Raw genomic sequence first — 25642 nt, forward strand, 5'->3', positions numbered from 1 at the left:
ATTCCCTGCCAGCAGCAGACAGATGAGATGTGTAAAAAAAGACTTGTAGGCAGACGATTAAGACTTTGTCTTCATTTATTTTCAGTACCTGTTCTCTGGTCAGGTAAAACAGAGCTGGAAAATACAAGTATTTTCCCAAGGAAAAGGACTAGTTAAAACAGCTGTACATCTTTACAGCACATACAAAGCTTTGCTAAGACTCTTCTACTGCACCAGTGCAAATGCTGCCAGCAAAACCTCCTGTGATACAAATGTTAATTGATACGTTAATTTTGTTGTACCTTATCTTCCTAAACTGTCAGTTAATGTATGTGAAGAGACTAAAGTGTGCTGAACTCATGAAAACGTTGTTTGCCAAAAAAAAAGGCAAGCTAAACATTCTTCCACGTCTGGAACTATTAAAAGCCCATTTCTTAAAGATGCATCCATATTACAGCTCAAGCAACTTACTCATTAAAAGCACCAGTCACTAAGATCTATATTATATTACAGCCACCATCTTGCAAATGACTACTGAAGTGAAATGCTAGCACTAATAAAAACTTAAAAAAATACAAATCTCTTACTACCAATCTTTAAAGAGTTGTGCAGAACACGTTAATAGGAAAACACTTTTCCATATGTTAAAATCCCAGTCTGCAGTTTGCTCAGCGTAACCAGGTTGTATTCAGTTGTGTCTGGTTCTTTATGCTTGTGTCCATTTTCAGGACTTCTCGGATTGCCATGGTAGCGTAAGTGGATGGGGGAAGAGAGAACTCCATCTTCAGTGCCCTGAATTTGCCATCTGTCGTAAGGGGGAAAAGGAGACACAAAGCAGGAGAAAGTTTAGGGCATAAATAAGCAATGATTGTCCTGGATGCAATGTAATGACTGAAATTTTCCACAACCAAACCCCCAACCCATAAAGCAAAACAACCATCACCATACTCCAATTTACAATTCACAATGGAATTTCATAAAACAACTTATTTGACAACTTCTTTTTAACATTGTCTCTCAGCAGGAAGTAGAGTTTTGGGGATTCTTGTATTTTAAAAGGAAAAGAAACCTTTGTTCTTTCCCAACTGAACTCCTGGCCTCTCCAGTTCTTTGGAGCAGCAGTGACACAAGACCTTGTGACCAGGGTTATACATATATAAAAAACTTCCACTGAATTCTGCTGAGTATTTGACTCGGTTTCTTGTGTTCAGCACAAATAATGCATGCTCTAGCATATAGACAATTAGTGCCCTGATTCCACCTTCATGCATTTTGCAAACACTTCCTGCTAAGCATTTACTCAGTTTTACAGTTGCCCATCAGAAAATGTCAGAGTCAATGCAGACCACTGGAAGAATTGCTTGCACTCCTAAGAATAAGGCTCCTTATTTAGACAACCAACTTTGGGTATTTTTAATACCATTGCTTACCAGTCCTGTTAAATGAAAGCTCTTCCTTAAAAAAGCTTTCCACATGTAGCAGTTCAAAGCAACAGCCAGATCAAACTTCTGTTCTGCAAACATCAGCAGAGAAATCAGTTTACCTGTAGGAAGAACTGGTAATGATTTTCCTTCCAGCTTATCCAAATCCGTAGTAAATAATGGGATTCTGGGGTCATCATAGGCCACTACCTCCCTTTATAACAGAAATAAGATTTTGTAATTATGAATTATTTATTACTTTATATAAAATTAATAATTACTATTACAGTATTTTTTATTGCTATTCTAACCTGGCAGTTACAACTGAAATGGAATTGATTTTCTAGTAAGGTAAGGTGGAGCTTATGCTGCAATAACTGTTTAAAATTGTTTAACTGCACTAAAGCTTTATGTAGAAGCCCTGCCTCTGATGAGGATTATAAAAGAAATTAATAAATTAGTGAGAAGTTTCTTTGCATAACTCACCTGCTTTCCCTCAGGGGCTGTCAGGATTAAAACAAAGTGTAAATATTTGTAGTTTTTGTCTCCCTGTGCATCAGTGATCATCTTTCTGCACATTTCTACTATCACCAGTTTAACTCACTTATTTGATTGCCTTATGACAGCTAGGTTGGATCTCTGCAACAATGATTTAGTAAGTTTAATTGACAGACATGGAACTGGACACCAACTTTCTCATAGAAAGACTCAAAAAAAACACGTTTTGAGTATTATCTGTCATAATTTCAACACAAATAATTATCTATGAAGAGTTCAGGCAAGCCCATGCAAGGAGTGTAATAACTAAATAGATGTCTTGACACTCAAGCATCACAAAACCAGAGGACCAAGGAAGAAATAAGGCTATGGCTCAACTTCAACTGCCTAAAAAAAGCACGTATTCCCTTATACATGCTTTCTCCTCCCTACTGATGCTTCAGTCTACACATATCCCTTAGGTCAGCCTATCGGTTCTTGCACTTAAGTCATCCCACATATAGAATCATTTAGGTCTATGCTGTCAATTCAAGTGTAATTTCCTTTATCCTCTTACTCACCAGTTGACATTCTGAGGTCGAATGATAATCTTTCTGTATGCTCCAGAAAGAGAATAATCTCTGATCTTATGCCTCATGTTGTTGATATCAAGATTGTCAGCTACTAACATTTCCTTGTAGGCCTCCCCAACTGCAAGAAAGGAAAATATTTAACAGGAGAGAGCTTAGAGCCGCTGATCAAAACAGCCCATTTTCATGGGTCATTCACAGAATCCCAAGGGTTGGAAGGGACCTCAAAAGATCATCTAGCCCAACCCCCCTGCAAGAGCAGGGTAACCTAGAATACATCACACAGGAACTTGTCCAGGCGGGTCTTGAATATCTCCAACGTAGAAGACTCCACAACCTCCCTGGGCAACCTGTTCCAGTGCTCTGTCACTCTCACAGTAAAGAAGTTCTTCCTGATGTTAACGTGGAACCTCCTATGCTCCAGTTTACACCCATTGCCCCTTGTCCTACCAATGGACATCACTGAAAAAAGCCTAGCTCCATCATCCTGACACCCACCCTTTACATATTTGTAAACACTGATGAGGTCACCCCTCAGCCTCCTCCAAGCTAAAGAGACCCAGCTCCCTCAGCCTCTCCTCATAAGAGAGGTGTTCCAGTCCCTTCATCATCTTTGTGGCTCTGCGCTGGACTCTTTCAAGCAATTCCCTGTCCTTCTTGAACTGAGGGGCCCAGAACTGGACGCAATATTCCAGATGTGGCCTCACCAAGGCAGAGTAGAGGGGGAGGAGAACCTCTCTTGCCCTACTAACCACACCCTTTCTAATGCATCCTAGGATGCCATTTGCCTTCTTGGCCACAAGGGCACATTGCTGGCTCATGGTCATCCTCCTGTCCACCAGGACCCCCAGGTCCCTTTCCCCTTCACTCCTTTCCTTGGGTCAGCCCCCAACCTGTACTGGTACATGGGACTGTTCTTCCCCAGATGCAAGACTCTACACTTGCCCTTGTTGAATTTCATCAAGTTTCTCCCTGCCCAACTCTCCAGCCTGTCCAGGTCTCGCTGAATGGCAACACAGCCTTCTGGTGTGTCAGCCACTCCTCCCAGTTTAGTGTCATCAGCGAACTTGCTGAGGGTACACTCAGTTCCCTCATCCAGGTCGTTGATGAAAATATTAAACAGCACTGGTCCCAGCACCGACCCCTAAGGGACTCCACTAGTCACAGACCTCCAGCTAGATTCTGCCCCATTGACCACAACTCTCTGCCTTCCTCCTTTCAACCAGTTCTTGATCCACCTCACTACCTGATCATCAAGTCCACACTTCCTTAGCTTATCTATGAGGATGCTGTGGGAGACAGTTTTTAGCATAAATGTTGCACAGAAGTTTAATATTACTTATTGCAAATCTTGTTTGCTTCTACACCCTGATTAGTAGAGGCAGTAACCAAGAGAGAATCTTTCAGATGAGAATTTCAGCTGAAAACAAAATTTACAAAGTATTTTATTAACATTTGATTGAGATCCCACATGCTTTCCTATTATCTTCACATGACTGATCTCAGGTATGCAGATTAAAACGAATATGGGCCAGACTGCCCATTGCTCTATCTCTGAAAAAGCAGCAGAGTGAAATGAATTAAGAGAGCCTCAGAATAGTCAGCAGGGATCTTTATCTACACTGCCAACAGGAGTAACTCTAGTACAGTCTGGTATCCTTCAGTAAGGCTGTGTGCATGCACACCTGGGGAAGACAGGGAAGGCAATGGAAATGCAAGAATACTGCAGCTAAAATGCTATCTGGTGCCTTTGAATTGCAGTGCTATCACTAGCATTACTTCATGCAGTTGGGAATTCTAAATAGGCGAGCATTAGGCTTCCTGTGGGCAAATCCCATTATAAATCTATTGAATGTAAAAAGTTGCAGCTTTTCTTTCCAACCTTTTCTCAGTGTTGTTCAGAGCCATACCTCCCCACCAACTCAGCTTCACCTTCCAAGTGTTTCAGAAATGGGTGATAAATGGGACTGTGGCTCTGGGACAGGCAGAGTCTTTGGAGACTTGACCAGTCATTTAAGGACAACCAAGTCCAAAAGCAGTTCAACCCAATATTGAAGAAAACAAGTCTATGTATTGGTAGACTGGTTTGGCTAAGCAGGGGACTCATGATCAAGCTCCTGTGTAAGGACACATACAGTAGGTGAAAGCTACGGCTAGCTACAAAGAAGGAATACACAAACATTGTCCAGACACATAGGGATAATGTTAGAAAAATCAAAGATCAGCTGGAGTTTAAATCAGCAACAGACATCAAGAGCAACAAAAGTTAAATTGCAGTATCAGGAATGAAGGAATAAAATAGAAGAGTTGGCCTGCTGCTCATGAGGGCAGCTGGCCTAGTGACAGACTGGTATTCTCAGTGTCTCCTTTGCCTCAGACTTGACCAGCAAGATCTTCCAGGCCTGTGTTCCAGGAGGCAAGGCTCTGAAAAGAGGGGGACTACCAGCAGCAGAAGATTATACAGGCTGAGTGGGTTGGCTTGTGTCATGGTAAAGCTTTTCTTTGAAAGATTATGGAGATCTGGGGAGGTCAGTGATTGCAGGAAACCGAGTGTTGCACCTATCTTCAGAAAGCGCACGAAGGTTGATCTAGGGAATTATGTACTTGTCAGACTCACTTTAGTCCCTGGAAAAAATAACATGTTTCTGGACACACAATGAGAATAATAGTGATCATGGTTTTACTGAAGTGTGGAAAGAAAAAGAAAAAACAATCTACCAATCTTACTGCCTTCTATAATGAAACTATTACAGCTGTAGATGAGGTGAGAGCCCTAACTTTTTGCCTGCTTTGCCTTCGGCAAGACTGACAATATGTTCCCACAGGAACTGGATACAAGAATGACAGTATCCTTGTATCCAAGGTTAGAACATTACAGTGGGTGGACTGCTAGACAAGTAAAGAACTGTCTGGACCACTGTCTCAAAGGATAGTCATTATTGGTTTAGGCACTACCCAGAAGCCCATTGCAAGCAGAGTTCCTCAAGGATCCAAGATGTGTCCTGTTAAATCAGCACATGTGTGTCCTTTTCATCAGCACACATGGAGGAGGATCTCGAATTCACCTCAACAAGTTTGTGGATAAAATCAGTCCAGGGTGGTGGCAGTCAGATACACCCAAGGGCTGGCTGCTATTCTGGGAGACCTCAGGAAGTTCAGCAGGGACAAAGTCCTGTACCTGAGAGCAATTAACTCTTTGCAATGGTACAGGCAAGAGGCTAGCCCTGCTGATTGTCACCTGAGACTCCTTGTCAGAATTCCCTGGAGCAACAAAAGCCAATAGCAACAGGATCTTTGCCAGTAACTACACCAAGAAAAGCAACTACTGCCCTTTACTGGGCACTAACGAGACTGCACTTAGAATGGTGTGTCCAGTACAAAGTAGATGCCAATAAACTTCAATGAGTCCAATGGAGGAGCACCCCAATGGCCAGGGATTTAGCCCATGCCCTGTGAGGAGAGTCTGCGAGACTGGTTGTCTTTAGCTTAAAGAAGAGAAGACTTAGAGGAACTTGGAGACTGTGTGCTCCTGAAAGTTTCAGACAAATCCCTGAACAAGCTGGCCTGAATACAAGCACTGATCTTTCTTTGACCTAAAGACTGGACCAGAGGGCATCCTGAGGTCCTTTCCAACCCAAATGATTCTGCAACTCTATCCCTTAAAAATAACATCATGTTCTATGCAGATTAATCACAGGTCACTCAACCTATTCATCAAAAACAATTTAGTTACAATACACTGTATATACAGGAGATGAAAGAGATGCTCTTTTTAAATTACTATATTTTTAACGTTCACATTGGTTAATATTTAATTAAACAGATGTGGTTCTTTTTCCTAACTTCAGCCATTTGCTTGGATTACAAATTCTAGAAGCTTAGTTTGTTTTCTAATTTAAAAACAAAATGCATGTACTTTGTAAGTAACATTTCATTGTTCTGTTCCCCTTGTGCTGAAATAAATAATTTTCCCTCTGTAAAAAAATGCATTCTTTGGAAAAGCTACTTGCTAAAAAGAAATACGAAACAGATTTATGTTACATGAAACAAGTACACAAACTATTAGTATCACTATTATATTAGTGAGAGAGGGTGACAGTAGATCAGAGATCTGAAAGAGTGTATTATTGTAATGGTGACCAAGGTTGCACAGATCTGACCTTCCTTTTAAGGAAAATATTAAAGCAGACTTATATTTTCTGAGTAAGTACAGAAGTTACGAGTCAGACTTACTTTTGTGCTTTGGATAAATAACATCAAATCCAGGCAATGGCATCACTACATCGTGGATAGTGTAGTTATCAACATCTCCTTCTTCGATATGAACAGCTGTGGCTGCAGTCAGAACAGAAAAATGAAGTTACCAGTACAGATGCCTGTGACAGGTGACACTGGCTAAATTTAAAATGAACCATGTGATTGCAAGAAGCCCCATTTGAGAAAGGTAACTACTGCTTTTTACCTCCACTTAACAGACATTTCCGAGAAGTAACAGTCCTCAAGGCTGTCACAGTTACCAACAATCACAGCCTGGTTTCTGGTGACTTTTAAAGCTGAATGGAGTAAGGACTGATAGATGAACAGTCCCCTTACCGGGCATCAGCCATACACAAAGGAGAAATCCTGTGGAAATTCTCACCCCAGGGAATACCAGAGCAAATACAAGTGAGGAAAGTTTTAAATAGTGGAGCCTCTGCTTTACAAGATACTAATGCAAAAAAACCCTCTGTGATTAAAACATCTGTAACATCCTTCCATAGTTCTCCCTATATCAACTATGTTTGAGTCCATTCTTGAGAACAATCAATCCTTCAGTCTCTCTTGCCTATCCAACTATTTGGAAACACAAGCAAACCAATAGCTCACAGAATTTGCTACCTAACTTCAGATTCCTTGCAAAATTTGATGAAACTTGCTCAGTGGATTCAGAAATCACTGAAGCAAAATGGGTGAAGGTGAAAGAAAATATGTAAGCAGCGCCACATGAACAGGTATTCCTAGGAATTGGAACTACACAGCATCACTGGGTTTTTATTTGTCTGATATTACCTCCTTTAAGTGTGAGATCTCCTGGTACAGCTCTAAGCCCGTATTCTTCTATTCTCTTGCTCACCATATTATTCCACACATAACTCTGGTAGCTATGAATATACATTAAGCGATTATTTCTTGGTATCTAGAGGTAAAGAAAATATAAAAGTGAAACATGAGAAATATGTTTTTTTAGGTTTTTCTTTCAATCAGAACAAAAAAGGCATATTTGAAATGTTACCTTTTTCAGCAACAAGACTTACACAATTTCTTGGTATACAGATGTGACTTGTGTTCATTATTTGGAAAATAGGGATGTGAAGAAATAATGCTTTTACACATTTGAAATCTACACAAAATCCTCCTGCACTTAAATAAATAAAGCTTTTTAATCTTTTTTTTTTTTATTCAGCAGCTCATCAAACACATAGAGCTATTAGGCTATTATAAAGCACTGGATTCCTATTCAACCTCCCAAAATCTTAAGTAGATTTTGCAGATGTGAAAGCACAGTGTTATTCTAATTACCTTCTTCATAAACAAGAAATTATCCCTCAGTTCCTAATGTGCCCAGTAGTTTGCTGCTGATGAGGTATTTTCTCCAAAGACTTGATCTTGATTACAGCACTTGAAAATGACAGTGAACCCACCACTATGCCAACCTCAATCATTAGCATACTTATCAGTTTCATTTATACTTTTAAAACAACTCTGATACTGAAATTTTGCACAATTCTCAGATCTGTGTTATACATGGTTGTATGCTAAGACTAACTGTATTGCTTCCAACATACAGGAGAGACTGTTGTATGAACTGGAAAGCTCATTATGCACGCATTAATTACAGATGTTGTCAGTTACCATGTGGCAATACCTCAAGCAAAAAAGCAAGAATAAGCATAAAGATTTTAAATTTAACCCTCTACCTATCGGGCATCTATGAGTCTATTTCAAATTCATCATGGTACCATCAAAAGAATGTTTATTCAAGCAAATACCCCACAGCACTTTTACACTCACTATGCCAAATGCAGAGATTATGTTCTTCATTCCATACTTTAAGAGTCCACGTAGAAGCTGTCCTTCCACGCACCTTTTTACAGGTAGTTTCTTGAGAGCTGCTGCTGGATCTTTAGTCTTTGCCCATTCTTCTCTGCATTTCACTAAGTATCCCTTCTCAGCTAGAACAAGGACATGAAAATATTTCAACTACACAGCAAAAAACCACCCACCTGACCTTTAGTTAAAACAGATGAAAACTGGAAGTTTCAGTCATTGTAATTACACATATTAACAGAATCACAGCACAGTTGAGGTTGGAAAGTTTCACGTGGAGTCTGAGCAGACTCTGTGTATTCAGATCCCTTTTAACCCCCCACTGCAAGAAACTGAACAACAAGGAAAGGGAAGAAAGGGTCAGAAGAAAGAGGAAGGGAGAAGAAAGAGTCAGAAGATTGCTTCTCCACTGCTAAACTGGCTGAAGTTCAGCACATGCAGAGCTGTCCTCACTAACATATTTTTCCATTTAAAGACTCAACATCTAAGTGTGTTTTTCCTGAACATACAATTCTTGGAGGAGGAGAAGCAGAAACACCTGATGTGTCATTTTTCAGTCCTTACCTCCTGGTCTTGGTTTTAGTATCAAATCCATTACTTCATTCCAGTTGTTCTGTAGAATAGCTCTAAGATTCAAACAGGAAAGGGTATTAATAGCTACATATATTTTAAGGAGATTTAGCCAACTTACTCAAAAAAGAAGTATCAGTAGTTAGATTTATGCAGTATTACAAGTAGTGGTATTATGCAAGACACCTGCCGAAGCAAGTTCTTTCTTGAATCTAAACTTAAACCTGACATATCCAAGACGCTCGAGAAATGTTCCTCAAAATACTAGGAAGTTATTCAGTATCTGAAGGGGGCCTACAGGGATGCTGGTGAGTGACTCTTCATTAGGGACTGTAGTGACAGGACAAGGGCTAACGGGTTGAAACTTAAACAGCAGAGGTTTAGACTGAATATAAGGAAGAAATTCTTTACTGTTAGGGTGGTGAGGCACTGGAATGGGTTGCCCAGGGAGGTTGTGAATGCTCCATCCCTGGCAGTGTTCAAGGCCAGGTTGGATGAAGCCTTGGGTGATATGGTTTAGTGTGAGGTATCCCTGCCCATGGCAGGGAGGTTGGAACTAGATGATCTGAAGGTCCTTTCCAACCCTAACTATTCTATGGTTCTATGATTCCATGATAAAAATAAAATCTAAAATGAATGACAAGGGTGGTGGGGAGGAATGAAAACAACACATACCTGCCAATCTGATATGTAGGAACAGCTGTGGTTCCAAATCTTTGCATTCCATAGTAATTAATGAATCCAATTTCCCTGAGAGAGTGCATTGCTTGCTCTATCTGGTCATCAGTTCCTGTTATGTTTCTAGCATTAAAGAAAGGTAGAGACAGATCATTAAGGGCTTACACTATTTTGTGATCCCCATAATCCCCATAAAGCTCAACATCAACATTATAAAGCATGTATCAAATTCATCAGACTCAGGATTTTTCTTTTTTTTAAACACAAGATGCACTGATATCTTTTAACTATTTCAAGGGGAAAAAAATAAAACCTACCAAAGCTGTCTGTACTAACATATTACCTGAGAACAACAGTGAAATGATTCCCTTGCAGTTCTCCTAATTTTAGTGGATGATTCTTGTAACTGAAGTTTCCTAATTTGAAGTTCATCAAACATTTATTCAAATGAGCAAGTCTTTGTGCAGTGATTCTAAAAAGAAACAAACAGTGACCAACACATGCTTAGCAAAGCAGATAGTTAAATAAATACAGAAATGCTGGCATTCCAGGAGAAAATGCAGTAAGTCCAGCTTCCCCAATTTTCTCTTGTTGCCTTTTCAAAGTATTTTAATTAAATATGTAAAAGAAAAGAACAGATAATTCTTAAGGCTACTCGTACAAGAGAACATGTGCACCACAGCAGACACTGTTAGTACTGTCTTTCCCTGTTACAGCAAAAAGCCCTGTGTTGAAATATTGATGTATACAGTACCCCACAAGCTGAACTCTGCTTTATTTGAGTAACTACATCATGAATACACTCTAGTTAGCACAGTCATAAGCACAAAGTTAAGTAGTTAGCCTCTGTGCAACCTTAGCGCAGATGAGATCCAATCTGTCACTGGTATCTGCTATTTTTGTTGCTGGTACTTTTGGAGGCGTTCCCTGTTCTTTGCATCAGAGCTGCTCTTTGACACTTGTGCTAAAGTTTATCAACAAGTTTATCAACTAGCATGGCCAGCATAAGGGGCTGGCAAATGGTAACATCTCCTCTCCTGCACCATCCTTCTCCATGGCTGCACAAGAGTGCTGGGTACACTGGCACTATTGAACAGACACCACAAATCTGAACACTCCTCCCCAGTCAACACGCTGAAGCTCTGGGACACAACATTAAATGTGATCATGTTAAAAGTAAACAGAACAGCACCTGAGCTGGCTACACCACAAGTCTGGTTACTTGCCATCACTTGGCAAACTTGCCTTGCAGCAACAAGAATCTGGGGCTTCTCAAAACTCACAAATAAGGAATTCCTTTTATATGTGCAAACATACGCATATGCAAACCATTTGGAGGAAAAACATGAATAATTAAGTATTGAATGCCCTCCTTTTAACAGGGATTTGATCAGATTTCTGTCATTCCTTGGAATTCCTCACTTGAGGAGCGTGGTTTTCAAAGAGCTGCAAATAGTAGTCCAGGCAGAATATTCCAGTTAGCTAAACAGACATTGTACTATATGACTGCGAGGTACCCATCGTTCTCAGTTATGGATGTAACACTAATTTCAAGCACCCAGAAACAATATAATTATCTTGGAAAATGACAAAATAAACTTTTTTTCTCTCTCTCTTAATAGGTGACTTATGATAGTAGGTTAAGGCAGAAAAAAATCCTCATCATATTTTGCCCCTTCTGCCTACTCACAGATGAGCCAAGGCAGTGGTTAGTTGTTCAGAGTTCAGTGAGAAAGAAAATAGAACTCCAGCTGGAGGAAAACAGAAGTCAGGAAGGAAATGGGACATAATTTTCACCATGTCATTCTGGTTTTCTGCTGTTGCATGGGAGCCGTGCAGCATAAGAGCACATAGGCAGTTTCACCCACTGCTTCATCCAAATTCATGTGTCCAGCCTATGCCTCAGAACACCAGTGACTGAAACTACTAGCAACCACCATGGAGTAAAAAAGGATTAGAGCATCTTCATTAATACACGAGCTTTACAACATTGAGATCTGAATCTGCTGTGTATTACTCAGACTCAAACTGCAGCCTGAGTCTTCAAGGTGTTTACTGAGATACTCAGGTTCTCATGGTAGGAGTGCAAATACTCCAGCATACTTTGACTTACCTGAGCACAGCGATCTCTTGAACTGTTATAGCCCTTTTATCCTTGGTTCCCATGTAGGAAAATATGTTTGGCTTCACTCTTAAAAGCAACGGTAACAGATATTACGTATATTAAAATAGAGATCAAACATAATTTTTAGTGTCATTACCTAGAATTATTAATCTTCTATATTAAAAACAGAAATTATCCATATATTCCCCAGAACTAGCCTACAATTTGACATGTATGACATCTTTACATCTCATCTCTGAGTAGATAAAACACAGGAAAACTTCTCTGATTTCATTACACATAGACAGATTCACTTTTACCACAACTGTGCTTTCAGAATATAAGCTCTGAAGTACTTCTTTGTATACATTCACTCATTACCCAAATGCAGAGCTACCATTAATTTCACTAGAAAAACCCCATCTTTGTCCATTTCTTCCTTAAACTTCAATAACAGGTCTGTCTGAGTATCACACATGCACGTTACATGAGAGTATGCTAAGGTAATTCAAAATATGATGAACTTCCTGAGAGGAAAATTTCCTTGCCTTTCAACTTTGTAGTTTACAATTCCAGATATGGGCACCAGGGGGTAGCAAGATTGCCATTACATACATGTCTCTACCCAACTATGCTCCTACCATTCTGTTCCCAAATACAAATACTAGTAGTATACCGGTTGAGTCTAGATTACAAACGTTTATTTTTGGACAGGAAGGGGGAAGGAAAAAGGAGGGGAGAAGTGGGAAACTTTCTCTGTGAGTAGATCACTGAATTGACCCAATTTTAAAATAATCCTTCCTCTGCAATTCACTGTCATGCCTTTGGCAAATCTTGTTGCTGCACTTGATGGGATGAAAAGAACTAAGATTGTGTTGCCATGGAGAAATTAATACATGGAACAACAGTTTACGAAGTGTAACTGCTTAGGAACTGATCAGCATATTATCACAACAATATCTGACAGGTTCATAACATACTTGCATATATTCACACACTGGGGAAAAAATAACTTTTAATTCAGGATACACACATCAAGGCTTTGAGCTGCCAAGCCTTCCTTAGATCTTCAGCTGTGGGCCTTTCCCACTGAAGCAGTAGAGGACAGTCCTTTAAATTTGAGGGATTATTCTGTTCCGTTCTCACCTCTTTCCAAAATGCACAAGTGTCGAATTTAATATTATCGAATAACTTTTCTAAAAAACCTCAGTACAAACTAAGCAACAGCCAGCACTGTGCTGCTCTTCTGTAATCCTGAAGCACAACATTTACAGCAGGATGAAACATATACAGAGGGAACGCTGCATGTCACCAGGGCTGGCAGAAACAACAGCCTTACCTTAAAAATTTGGATAGGACATTAATGGCATCCATGGTATCCTTGTTCTCCTTGTATAGGACAAAGTGGCAGTAGCTTCCCCTAGATTTTGGCCAAGAGTGTTTTCTTGGATCTTTAAAAACAAAAGGTTCAAATTTGTAAAGTGACATTTTTTTTTAATTTAATCAATGTATTTGCCATTGCAGCTACATTTAAAAGAACATGCAAGAGTCAATTTCTGCTAATTTCCATCTGCTTTGAAACAAAACCAAGTTAACTGCTGACAGTGAAAGCTGCAAAAAGACCTCTTCCTTTCCACAGGGCTGTAAACTTCTCTTTAATCAATTCTGTCACCTAGAAAATCTTCATTGAAATTATCACAGTTCCTTTGTCATGAAATTATCTACAAATGTACCCTACTCATTTAACTGCCATATTGTCTGATCAAACTTTCCCCAAACATTACCATTACACTGACTTTCAACAGTGAAAGCCACTCCACATTCTGTCTAGGGCCTTCTACAAATAATAGATGAGGACCACTGGAGCCCTGTTTGTGGAAAGACTAGTTATTTTTTATAGTTTAACACAAATCTTCATTTCTGTAGGATTTTTTCTGTGTCATGCAAAAGCATGGGTTGTTATCTCTACAAAAGCCTAAAAAAAAGTATACTCACAAAAAAATACTTTATTTCTAAGTCCTATGGGACAAAAAAATCTGGCACAATAGAAATATTAACAAGTAGTTCATGCCAGATACTGTGCCATATTTAGAGAAGGGTATGGGATGAGTTAACTTCAGCTCCTGCAGACTAACAACTGATGTGCAATTCTGCACGTTTCCTGGTGAAGGAAGAAAACTGTGAATGTATCTGACAAGTTTTTGTTGCACATAAAAGCCTCCAGAGATAAAACTTTTCCTTTACAATCATCTACTGTTGATGGCATTACTGGGAAGGGGGACTGATTGTACACAGGTTTAGCAATCAATTCTGAGATGACTTTGTTTACCAATTCTTTGTTTCATAGGAACAAAACTAAGGATATGTTTTGTTTTAAATGAGAAGTCCCTTATTTCTGGGTAGCCTCCAAGCAGACATTCCTGGTGTTGTACAAAAAGAGCTTAGGCTCTTTCACAACGTCAAAACCTAACTTAAAAAGCCAGTCTATTCTAGTAACAAACCCAAGTGCAGGAAGGAAACTCTTGGGCAATTTTGCTCTTTTCATTCAGTTAGTTTAATAACCCAGATACCCCACACAGACAGTGAATGTTTAACTTGCAGGAAACTTTTGGGTAAAAGGTAATTCCTCTTGCCTTTTTGAGAAGCTGCCATCCATACACACACTTCTGAAAAACATTTTGGATGCCACAGTGTAAAACACTATGTGCATAATTTTTAATCACTTAAAAATTATTGCAACACTTGCCTTGTACCATCAGTTTCTAAGCAAAGCCACCCCCTATGGAGTTTCCTAGGACCTTAACTGAGCAGCATGGCCCAAAGCCTGTCAAGAGACCTCATGCTCCTGAAGGTCCCCCTTCTGAGCCACCACTGTTTTTAAACACAGTCAATGAAACACTGCTTGAAGAGCAACATCCTCCATGAGGAACTTCATAATTTGAAGGGAAGACAGGAAAGCAGAGTATGATTCACAAGGAAAGTCTTCTCCAGTTGGAATTGTTCTTCAGCTTTAATTAATCCATCTTGCACATGGTCATTTCAACACCCTTCAAACAGTGAGCCCTAACCTGGGCTAGACTAAAAGGGCTCTGTAGACACTCCTTGTACCAAAGGGCTCTTCACGCTCTGGGCATCACAGCCATGTGCCCATCCAACACACTGCCAGCCATACTGCAGCTCCAGTCCTGATAGTTAACCATTCCTCACCCAATACTTCAAAGTACTGAACTGAGTAGGTGGACCAGAGGGACAGATTGCAGTCCTTATTGCTATGTTGCAAAGTCATGTTACATTTTTGACAGCAAAATATTTCCAAGCCCTTTTTCCCAACCTTTTGTTGCAACTCAAGGGCTGGAAGCTCTGGTTTGATATCAGGAGGTACCATTTTTACTTTTAAAGTTGTATAAATACATATAGTGGTGTCTGAAATACAATGCTGAAGGGCAAAGGCTTGGCTTAATGAAATCAAGTGGAAATATACCACAGATGTCAAACAATATTGTCAAAACTGATCATTCACATCACTCGCTACTGATGGACTTTCTCTGCACCGAGTGACTATTGCCTATACTGCACTAAAAAAAAGATGCAGCACAAGCCCAATTCTTGGCAGTTTCGGGGAATTTTAAGTGTAGGAGTTTGGGGTTTTTTAAAGAATTAATTGTAACTAGTTTGGCCAGTCTTGTCGCTATTTAGGAGGTTGGCATGGTTGGCATTTCATTTTGTTAGCATGAAATGTCAACATCTCTTACCTGTTGCGGTTCTGACCTCTGTCCCAATGCATAGCATAAAGAGCACAAAAGAGTAGCATTTAATTTTTAGACTGTCGAAGGGGTTTTAGAGGTGAACATGCAGGTTTATGGTTATGGGTTTGTTTATGCTTTAGGGAGCATCCAACAGTTAGGTGGTGGATGACAGCAATTTAGACAGTTATGCAATGGAATCGTGCAGAGGCAAACAGTGAACATATGGAAAGCTTCAGTCGGAGATGCAACAAACTTCATTTGTGGACAATGACGGAACAGCAGCTTACTGACAATTTAGTGAGACAGTAGTTTAAGAATTTTGGGTGTAGACTTACTACATAGACAAATTAGCTTCTAATTTTAACTTTTAGGGAAGTAGGTCTGGTAATCTTTTACATTATCAACAAAAATAATCAGGTATCTCAGCTAATATTTGAATACTCTACACTTCTGAAATGCTTCTTGCCTGGGGAACCCACTGAGGACTAAGACGTGTTAGTGGCTCTATAAACACAAAAGATAAATCTAATCCTAACTAAAAAACCTCGCACTCTTAAAACTACATTCACAAGCATTTACACACGCTCACTGAAACTGCACACATCTCCATGCACAGGTATTTGTAGCATCACAACTTAAGAATCCAAGTTTAAATAGATGATGCTTCTCTGCATCACAAGATGGTGCTCCAGGTAATTTTTTAATCCTAGAGACACATCACTAACCTTTTTTTCAGCACATTTCAAATAATTAAAGTCTTTTACACAGTACCTCTTAGATCAGACTGGTCAGCTTAATAACAACCACTTGACTGTAACAATGACTAAAGAATAGAAGGAGCAGAAGGAAAAGGTGGAGGTAAAACCGTTACAGACCAACAGAGAACAAAAACTGGCTGAGGAGGATTTTGTGCTGGTAAGTTACATACTCCATGCATAAAGCATGCAAACATACAAGTTTTCTAAACATGGTTAAACATGATACATGAACACATTATAATTTTGCCAGCAAAAGTACAACATTCCCATATTTGTCTAGAATGAGCCTTAAAAAAAAATAACTAAATTAAATGTGGAGATGGTGTTATTTCCAATTTTAAATTATCTCCTTATCCTTTCTCCATCTCTTCCATCTTTAAAACAAAAGGGCTTGGTTTACATACTGTCATTTGTGGTAGGTTGATATGACAGGAATGCTATCACTTGAAACCAAACCAAACCTTAGTATCTTTAGTTAAATGTGCAATATTCTACACATAAACAGTCCTCCCAACTTACAGCAGCAACAAATTTGCAGTAACATTAAAAGATGTAGAACCCATGAATTTATCCCCAGTAACCAAAACAGTATTTCATAAGATAAAGGTGGATAACATTTAGTTTTGAAAATCTTTTACTACTTTGATTGTTCCAATAGTAACTGTGATTTATAATGAATAAAGACAATTTTCTGCAAATATAAGTAACCTTGGAAGCAGAAGCAGCCTTAAAAATCACGGTAATTATATTATATTTATGTAAACCTATAAACCTGAGTGAAAAAATAGGTGCTTTTCTCTATTCATGCCATTAAGAATTTTGTCATGGATTTTCAAGACAGTCAAAATTATACTGCCCATCAGTGTAATGCACCCATTTCATTTACAACCTCTTGCTTCCCCAGTTCACTCTTACACATCCAGGTAAGCTCATGAAAGCTAAATTCAAACTAAACCCTACAAAGCCCCTGCTCTGCCTATTCCCACTGAAATAGCAAAAGCTCCTCTCACTTCTAACATGGTTGTATTGGATGAATGATTTAGAAAGAAAAACAAGTAGAAATTTTGAGACCCTTCCTAGTCATTACAGATGCACAGCATCAGTTGCAAAGAGGAAAAGGCAAAGCCAGACTACATTAGGAGGTACACTCCACTTGAAGGAAGTACTTACTAATGATTCTTATTTTGGGCATAATTTCAGCATTTACTTTTTCCAACTACTGTGACACTCAAACTCACTTGCCAGTGCTTTCTTCCCAGCAGTGTGATAAGCAATAATGTATTTTTTTCCATCTCGGTCTTCTGTTTTAGTCTCCAGTCCAGGAAACAAGGATTTCACAGCCTGATGGATAACTGTTCTTTTTTCTTTGGTGTCTTCAACTACCTGTGTTAACACACATACATGCAGAAACTAAATAAAGTAATGAAAAATGGGAAGTATTCTGTCAGAGTTGAATTTTGTATGCTTAAAGAAAACTTACCAAATCACACCAAAGTAGTGACTAGGAATACTTTAAAAAGTCTGGCCTGCTTATTAAAATTAGTTTGAAAAATAATAACTAACTCTGCTGCAAATCCCTATCTCGACATTCACAAAAGAAAACTCTCAAGATTTATTCCCCTCTTCTGTGCTTAATAAATTTCTCTCCTTTGATGAAATCCCCGGCAAAATGAAGTTTTTTCTATAAGCGTTAAAGGGGAAAAAAAAGGCTAGATAAGATTATGTAATGTGTGAACACTTATTTGAGATTACCAAATGTAATCCTAGAAATCTGTGTCCCAAATTTAACTCAACAGTTATTCTTCAAGTATATAGAAGATCTGGATGTTTGAAAATACCGAGTTTTAATTTCAATTTGTACCTTCTTATTTTTCTTGCTGCTGAAGAGTGTATTTATCTTCTTTTCTATTAGATCACTAAACACTGACCTTGAAAATAGTCTAAATTTAGTCTTTCATCGGGGTGGATGTTTTATTTAATCCTTCTTGCATAATTATTCTATAAAACAATACTAGAGAGAAAACTAAAATACTGCAAGGAAATTTGAACACCACAGGAAATAAGGTGTGTATTTGAGTTCATGTGTGCAGTCCCACTGAAATCAAAATGACAACTCATATGCATGAATTTGAGTATTATCTGTAAAGCTTTACATAATTAAACCCTAAACTGGAAATATTTCGGTATTACCTCCTGCATCATGTTCAAACTGCTCTGATACCTTACATGCACTAGGAAGTATGCAACTTCCATTCACTCCCCTTCCCATCCTTTGTCCTTCCCCCCAGTTTCATATAATTTATTAATTTTACCTCTATGGCAACACTAGTTTCCTTATTCTTAAAAAGCTGGAGCTCCTCTAAACGCTGCTTGTCTTCATCTGACAAAACTGTAAATGTTTCTTCTGATGGGTCCTAATACATATTGGGAGAGAGAAAAAAGAAACATCCAATAACCCTCAAGGAACCTCTCACTGTCAACCTTCTAATGGTTTTGCTTTACCAAAACATCAAAATTTACCTCATCATCCACTGGAACAGTAAAGTCATCTAAATGGCTCACACGTCCATCTTTGCCTATTTCATGGACAACAAAGTCTGAGTATCTGATAGGAAGAAGTATTAAATTTGTAATAAAATGAAATTAAAATCCCACATCACACAAAGTCATTTCCCAAGAAGCTGTTTGCCAGCAGAATTCACACAATCCAATTCATATAAAAGAAACTAGAACCAATGAGAAAGCTGTACCTATTCCCATCCCTCAGAAGGATACCACAAGAACACAGAAATTAGTCTGGCCTATTTAAACACAGCAGACTTCTTTGCAGATAGCCAAAAACCTGCTGTAGTTATTCTGAGTCATTTTCTTACTAGCTTGCAGAGATCTGTAACATATATCCTCAATCCTAGTTATTACTGACAATTAATACTCTACTGCATTGCTACAATGTGAACACAAATGCATTAACTCTGTCACTTCAAATAACCTGCAGAATAAAGTACATTAGCAACTCTTAAGGAAAGCAAGACAAATTCAGCTCTGTTACATACATTCAGTTATAGAAAACTTCTTTCAATTTAACAGTTACTCTATGCCAGCAACAAAGAATTTGGGAAATTTTCAATCAAGTCACCATGTCCAATAGTAATATCCAATAGAGCACAATCTAGGTTGGAACTGTTACATGATTTCCAACGAGCATTTGCTTGTAAAGGAGAAAAAAAAAAGGAAGAAAAAATCTTAAGACTGTGAATGTTGAAAGATGAATAAAACTTCACCACGGGAGTGTTTCGACTGTATCTCCCACAAGCCCCTATTTGCTATATCTCTGTGCAATATCTTGTATTGGCAGAATTCCTTCCTGAGTGTTTCAGATCCTCTCTCCTATTATCTCTTGCTGCCTAGACATGCTAGTGACTGGTACCATAAAAACGCCAGGACTAAATTAATGATGCGTGTTATAAACTAGGATCAAAGAAAAACTGTAAGCCCTCAAACGGTAACACCTGGCTACCTTTGGCCACCTTGGTTCAAAACTGGCAGATTTCCCATAAGGAAGTGCAGCACAGACTGTGCTCCCCAGTGAAGGATTATGCCAGCAGCTTAATGCTGCATAGAAAGATTAAATATATACTAAATATGTGCACATCACTTTATTATGTAAAATGATCTAAATATGAAGCCACTATTTAAAAACGGGGACTTCCATTTGTGCAAACAAAACATCCTTAACTCCTCTGCTAAGTCCAGGCAACAACGATTCTCACTTCAGTGAGTTTTTGTGTTTGCATTTTGTTTTATTCAAATATGTTATTTAATAAAACCAAAGTAAAATCCCAAATTAAACCTTTTTCTCAGTCTCAGCACCAGGAAAAGAAAGTGATGAACCTCTCACGTGACTGCACATAACCCAGTTGCATCTTGTGAGTCAGAAAGGAAAACAGAGAACAACAGCTGCTTAACACAAGGTATTAACGTACATAAGAAGACAAAGAATTACCTCTCTTTCAAGATTCCAGAAAACCCTTTATGAGAGCTAACAAATTTAGTTATGCCAACATCACTTTCCGTCAGTCCATGCTTCATCATGTCTGCAAAGCTCTCTGGATCTCCATCTTCATCACTGTCCTCTAGTTCCTCATCTTCCTGCTCCTCACTTTCCTCATTGGGGATTATTTCATTTTTCGTGTCCTCAAGCAGAGATTTGTCAGGTTGTTCTGTTACAGTCTCAGTGCTTTGTCCAGAGTCGTTCTCTGTCTTAGACTTCTCTGAGATCTTCTGTCTTTTAACTTCATCTGCATTAGCCACACCATCCTCAGAGTGAGGACGTTTCAGGGATACACTATTCATTTCTACAGTTTCCATGTTTAAGGCACAGTGTAAGATAGAAAGCCCTGAGGAGCAAGAAGAATGGCTTATTTCTTGTCTGCTTAAAAGTAATATCAATACATAGTCTCTTCACTCCAAGGACTCTGCCCCCTGCAAGAGTTCAGGAAAACCACATAACTTTCTGGATTTTAAAGTTAAACATAAAGATTTTGTACAGCTAGAAACAATATGCACTTGGGAGGAGAGAAGGGAGATGTTAAGGAAACTTAATAACCACCCTGGGCAGCATGCACTCTACAGAAGAGCAGGGTCCAATATTACACTGACCATATATCATCACCATCAACTACTACCACAGCTGCATCTATGCACACAGGCTCTGCTGTCACTAGCAATTTAGTGCCTAAGACAATTCTTGCTCCCAAGCCTTCTATAAAATGACTGCTCTTGATTATTCCTTTTTCTATCAAGATTCCATCTTCTAAAGATAAAGAGAGGATGGCTCAATTCCCCCACACCTGAAGTCTCATCTCTTCCTTTTCTATGTTCATCTCTTCTAACCCCCACAATCCCACATGGAATTCAAGGTGGCAGCAATTCAGACCAACAGATAAAGGGATGAGATACCAAAATCATTGAATGACTGGAAATAACAGAAGAACAAGGAAGTTAAATGATCTCCAAGAAGCACATGACTACTCACGCTGGTAGAGAAGAGCTCTGATTGTTCCCTGGTAGTGTGAGCTGCCACCTTTGTGTCAGCAGAGCTAGCACCTTCAGATCTGAAAAACAGAGGAAAACTAATTATTTGAGAAAGTTTTAGGCTAAAAAAGAGAAAGAGACTATGAATATGGGAATGTGATCATTACAGAAACTGGACACCTCTGAAACCAGGTATCAGCAGCTGTATGGGAACAGACACAACTCAGACAGACAAATTAATAACAAACACAACTGTAAAAGTGTAACCTACCCAGTGACATAACACAACACTGCTATTTAGCAAGCTACAGCAGAGAAGTCTGGTTTTATTTCTGTGTTTATGAAAGGAGACCGGAGTTCCTATAATTAGGCAACTACAGGACCTTTCTCCCACACCACTCAGCTGGCACATTCATGTAGTGGGGATAAAGAGCAGTTTCTGGGGGCTACATGGGGAGAGCCCCTCAACTGCCCTGTGCTGGTCATGGCCAGTTCAAGCTGGATCCACAATGGACCAAACTCATTGCCTGCCAGAACTCCAACTCAACAGATGAGCCCACCGCGCCTCTGCTTCAGCCTGGTTAAGAAAGGGAGAGGCAGCTGGTGGCAGAAAGTGCAACTGGAAGCAAAGGAAGAGGCACGTGAAATGCACTAAAAAAGACATGGGAGGATGCATGAGGAAGAGAACAACTGATGGGGGTGCACTCTTGGAAGAAGGATCTCCACAGGGACACCCCGGAAAGGCCTGCAGCCTGCCAGGTGCCTACACTGGGACAGGGACACGATGGAGGGGCCCACATGGGAACAGAAGGAATGAAAGAGAAGGAGCAACCCTCCATGGACTAACCCCAACCTCCTGCACTCCTGCTGCCTCACCGATGGGACAGAGTGTAACCTATAAGACAACCAGGGGAGGGGAGATGAGGAAACCAGAGGGGAGGTGTCTGCAGGGAAGTTGAGCTTGGGGAAGGGGATCTTCTTGGGAAAGTTTTCCCCAAGTGTTATACTGGTGGTCTACTTTGCATCTCACTTGCCAAATCAGTAATCTGAAATTTATGTTAACTGGCAATAAGATAAAAACCCAACAAAAACCCCAAAACATAGCCAAGAGAAGCAATTCACCACCATTTCTAGATTCTCCTACATACCCAAATTTATGGAGCCTGGGTTACAAAGCACTTATGTGGAAAAGGCTTCTGGATGGCTTGTGAATGCCTTCACATGGCGACCAAAACACCCCTCAGCACAGCAAAGTCCTCAAAGACACCTGCAAAGGAGGTAATGAGAGACTTACTTTTCTGACATAAAACTGTGATACCTAGCTCCTAAATGATTCAAACTGGTAAAAGAATTCAACATTGGCCACGAATACTCCGAAGTTGTCAGACACAGCCTATTCTCACAGCAGAGGAATGACTTACACCAAAGCATCACCCTGTGCCAAATAGGCGCCATCGCCTGGGAACCTTTCTGCAAGGTAAGTTCCCGAAGGAACAAGCTGAGCTAAGGCGCACACGTTCTCACTTGACCAGACTGCTAGTTAGAGGGTAGTGATTGCTGCTCCACTGCTTCAGTCCTCCTAGCAAACAGGTGTTTCCATAAAACCTACAATCTGCATAAGCAACAGTTCCACAGCAATTTCAACACAGATCATGTTTTAGCAGAAACAAGATTTGCTACTATAAATAAAGGGCTTGATTCTCCCCAGCAAGAAACGCTGGGAGATTATTTTCGGCGTGGTACCTGTCGAGCAGACACACGGGCAGGTGGGGGTTACGGGGCATTTCATATTTAAAAGGGTAAATAAAGGAGTAGGAGCACGCCAGCGCTGGGTACGGAGCTGGCTTCTCACGAGACGAGGCAGATCGGATTAAAAGGCAACCGAGGAGAGAGCACGGCCAAACCGCAGCGCCCGAAAGCAACCCCTTCCTGCGGGCGCAAGGAGCGGTTCCCAGCCGGGAGGGCAGCCGCGGCCATGCGCGCAGGAAGCCGGCCGGGCCGGGCCGGAGGAGCGGCGGCCGGTCCAGCGGCCCTGCTCTGCCGCTGCCAGCCCCGGCGCTACCGGTACCGGGGCAGGGCGGGAGCAAGTGAGGGGCTGGGCAGGAAAAAAGGGCTGCCTCTGGGCGTCCCTGCACCACGCGGCTGCCGCCTGCCCGCAGTGGGAGCCCCGGAGCGGGCCGGGAGAGCCTGGCGCAAGTGGGGGTAAAGTTGCCCCGAGGCTGAGCCCCTCATCTACCGCCGCCCTGACCCCGCGGCGTCCCAGGAGCAGGGAACCTGGACCCGGCCGCGCCAAGGAGGCCGCGGCTGTCGCCCCGCCGGCAGCCGCCAGCCGCGGAGCTCTGGGCTGCTGCAGCTGCCGGGGGAGGGCGCGTCGCGGCCGGCAGGGCCCGAGGAGGGGGACGCCACTTACCCACACAGGAGGACGGGCCGGGCGCCAGCGCCGCGGGGAACGAGGCGGCGGCGGGAGCGAGCGCCGCGGGCCCGCCCTGGCTCCGCGTGTGCGGAGGCGGCCTCCTGCCTGCGCCCGCCCCTGGCCAGCCCCATTGCTGCTGCAGCGCGGCCCGGCCCGGCCCGGCCCGGCCGGCGGGGACCGGTCCCGCCCGCCCGCAGCAGCCATTGGCCGGCGGCAGCGCTTCCACGTCCCGGCCGGTCCCGCAGAGCCACTGCTTTTTGGAACGGGGGTAAGGCGGGGAGTCACCACCGGGGCCCAGTGCCCATAGTGGGGCGGCTGGAACAGGGCTGCCCCGGAGAGAGCGGAGGGCCCCGGCCCCTGCCAGGGGTGAGACGGGTGAGAAGCCATGGTGCAGGAGACGGTACCTGTGGAGGACAGCTCTTGCACACAGTTCCGCCGCTGCCGGCCTGATGAGCCCGCCTGTGACAGAGGAAGCCGGCTTGAAGCGGCGAGAGGGAACAGACGAGAATCTACAGAACAGCAAGTCTGCAGAAAAAGTTCAATTTTCAAGCTGCAGCAGTAGCCGAAGCAGGAGTCACGTACACGAGACAAAGGGCTTCCTGAGCTTCCCGAGCCCTGGAAACAGACTGTGCTAATTGAACACTATCCCCAGGACACTGATGTGTTCAAGAACCATTTCAAAACCTACACCACAGCTATGCAAATCATGCTGCCATTTTAAAACTAAGTTGACTCAGGCTGGATCAATACCATGAGTCTTTCTGACCTCGGAATGTCACCTTCTACCCTTTTTTCCATTTTAAGTGGTGGTGCACAGAGCCATCTTTTCATTAACTACAACATGTATGGTTTGGCTTTACCTTAAAAGCCATGTGTTGTATCTGAGCCCTAGCCAGCCTCAGACTTCCTCTTTGCCAGGCCAATAACACCACTTTAGTTTCTCATGCTTCCCATTCTCTAGTTGTATTCTACTCAGAACACTCATACGTGACGAAATAACTGCTGTGTGTATATGGGGGCTTATTTTCTTATTCCTTGTACTTCCTTTCTTATTTCACTGCAAGGGTGCCTTGGTTTGGATTTAAAAAGTCCCAGGTATGTGTGCATTGCTCTAAGGCCAGCTTGTAAAAGACCACATGGAAATGCATGTTGCTGTTAGGAAGGCAGGAGCAAAGATTTGTGGCTGTCCTTAGTTGTAAGCTGAGATAGATCCAGAGAGATTTATGTTATTATGTTCTAGGGGATCAAAGCTTTGTCTTTATCACAGATCTTTAGTTCACCCCTTGTCCACCTTCTACACTTGGAATTTAACCTACTGGAAACCAGTGGGGTTATCAGGAATGAGTTACATATGCTCCCGTGAACAGGTCAATAGTAGACTGCAACCAGCAACAGACATTAGCGATTGACAAGTCAGAGTATGGTACTTGTGAAGACTGCAGCATACTGAGGAATCCTGAGCTAGGACTGCTACTGTCCAATACCCTGTGGTAGGCTGCCCCAGTAGTAGGAGCAGTATGAAAAGAGCTATGTGTCTTTTGATTGTTGCTGTCATCCAACCACTCACTATAGCTGTGGCATGTAGATGTTGAAAGTCAGTTCCTTCACCTCTCCCAAGCAGATGCATTATCTGGCTGGGGGGATCCTTCAGCAAGAATTCTACCATGCGTCGATCCAGCTTTCTTTCTCATGTAACTTTTTGCTTCTTTTGTACAGAAATTCCCTAAAATACTTATTTTTCCTCCTCCAAATTCTTACATTAAGTGCCTCCCTGTTTACAAAATC

The 25642-nt window shown here is 41.2% G+C and overlaps 1 protein-coding gene across 4 annotated transcripts; it reads right to left on the bottom strand.

The window, feature by feature from the left end:
* Positions 1-57: 57 nt before the first annotated feature.
* Positions 58-23916, bottom strand: PUS7 (pseudouridine synthase 7). Of its 4 annotated transcripts, none has more exons than XM_034063001.1 (18): positions 23855-23916; positions 22593-22711; positions 21446-21524; positions 20414-20807; positions 18931-19015; positions 18723-18824; positions 17649-17793; positions 13246-13357; positions 11916-11993; positions 10146-10274; positions 9800-9925; positions 9119-9180; positions 8519-8679; positions 7517-7643; positions 6701-6802; positions 2459-2588; positions 1523-1614; positions 58-784 (listed from the first exon to the last, which is right to left on the bottom strand). In XM_034063001.1, exons 4-18 carry the CDS (start codon positions 20776-20778, stop codon positions 648-650), a joined length of 1953 nt encoding a protein of 650 aa, XP_033918892.1. In that variant the 5' UTR covers positions 20779-20807; positions 21446-21524; positions 22593-22711; positions 23855-23916; the 3' UTR covers positions 58-647. The 4 variants fall into 4 exon arrangements, with proteins under 4 accessions (XP_033918892.1, XP_033918890.1, XP_033918891.1 ...); XM_034062999.1 differs by having other exon boundaries at positions 17649-17820; XM_034063000.1 differs by having other exon boundaries at positions 17649-17820; positions 20414-20892.
* Positions 23917-25642: the final 1726 nt, after the last annotated feature.

The sequence above is a fragment of the Melopsittacus undulatus genome, chromosome 5 (genome assembly GCF_012275295.1).
Source record: "Melopsittacus undulatus isolate bMelUnd1 chromosome 5, bMelUnd1.mat.Z, whole genome shotgun sequence".
Lineage (NCBI taxonomy): Eukaryota > Metazoa > Chordata > Aves > Psittaciformes > Psittaculidae > Melopsittacus > Melopsittacus undulatus.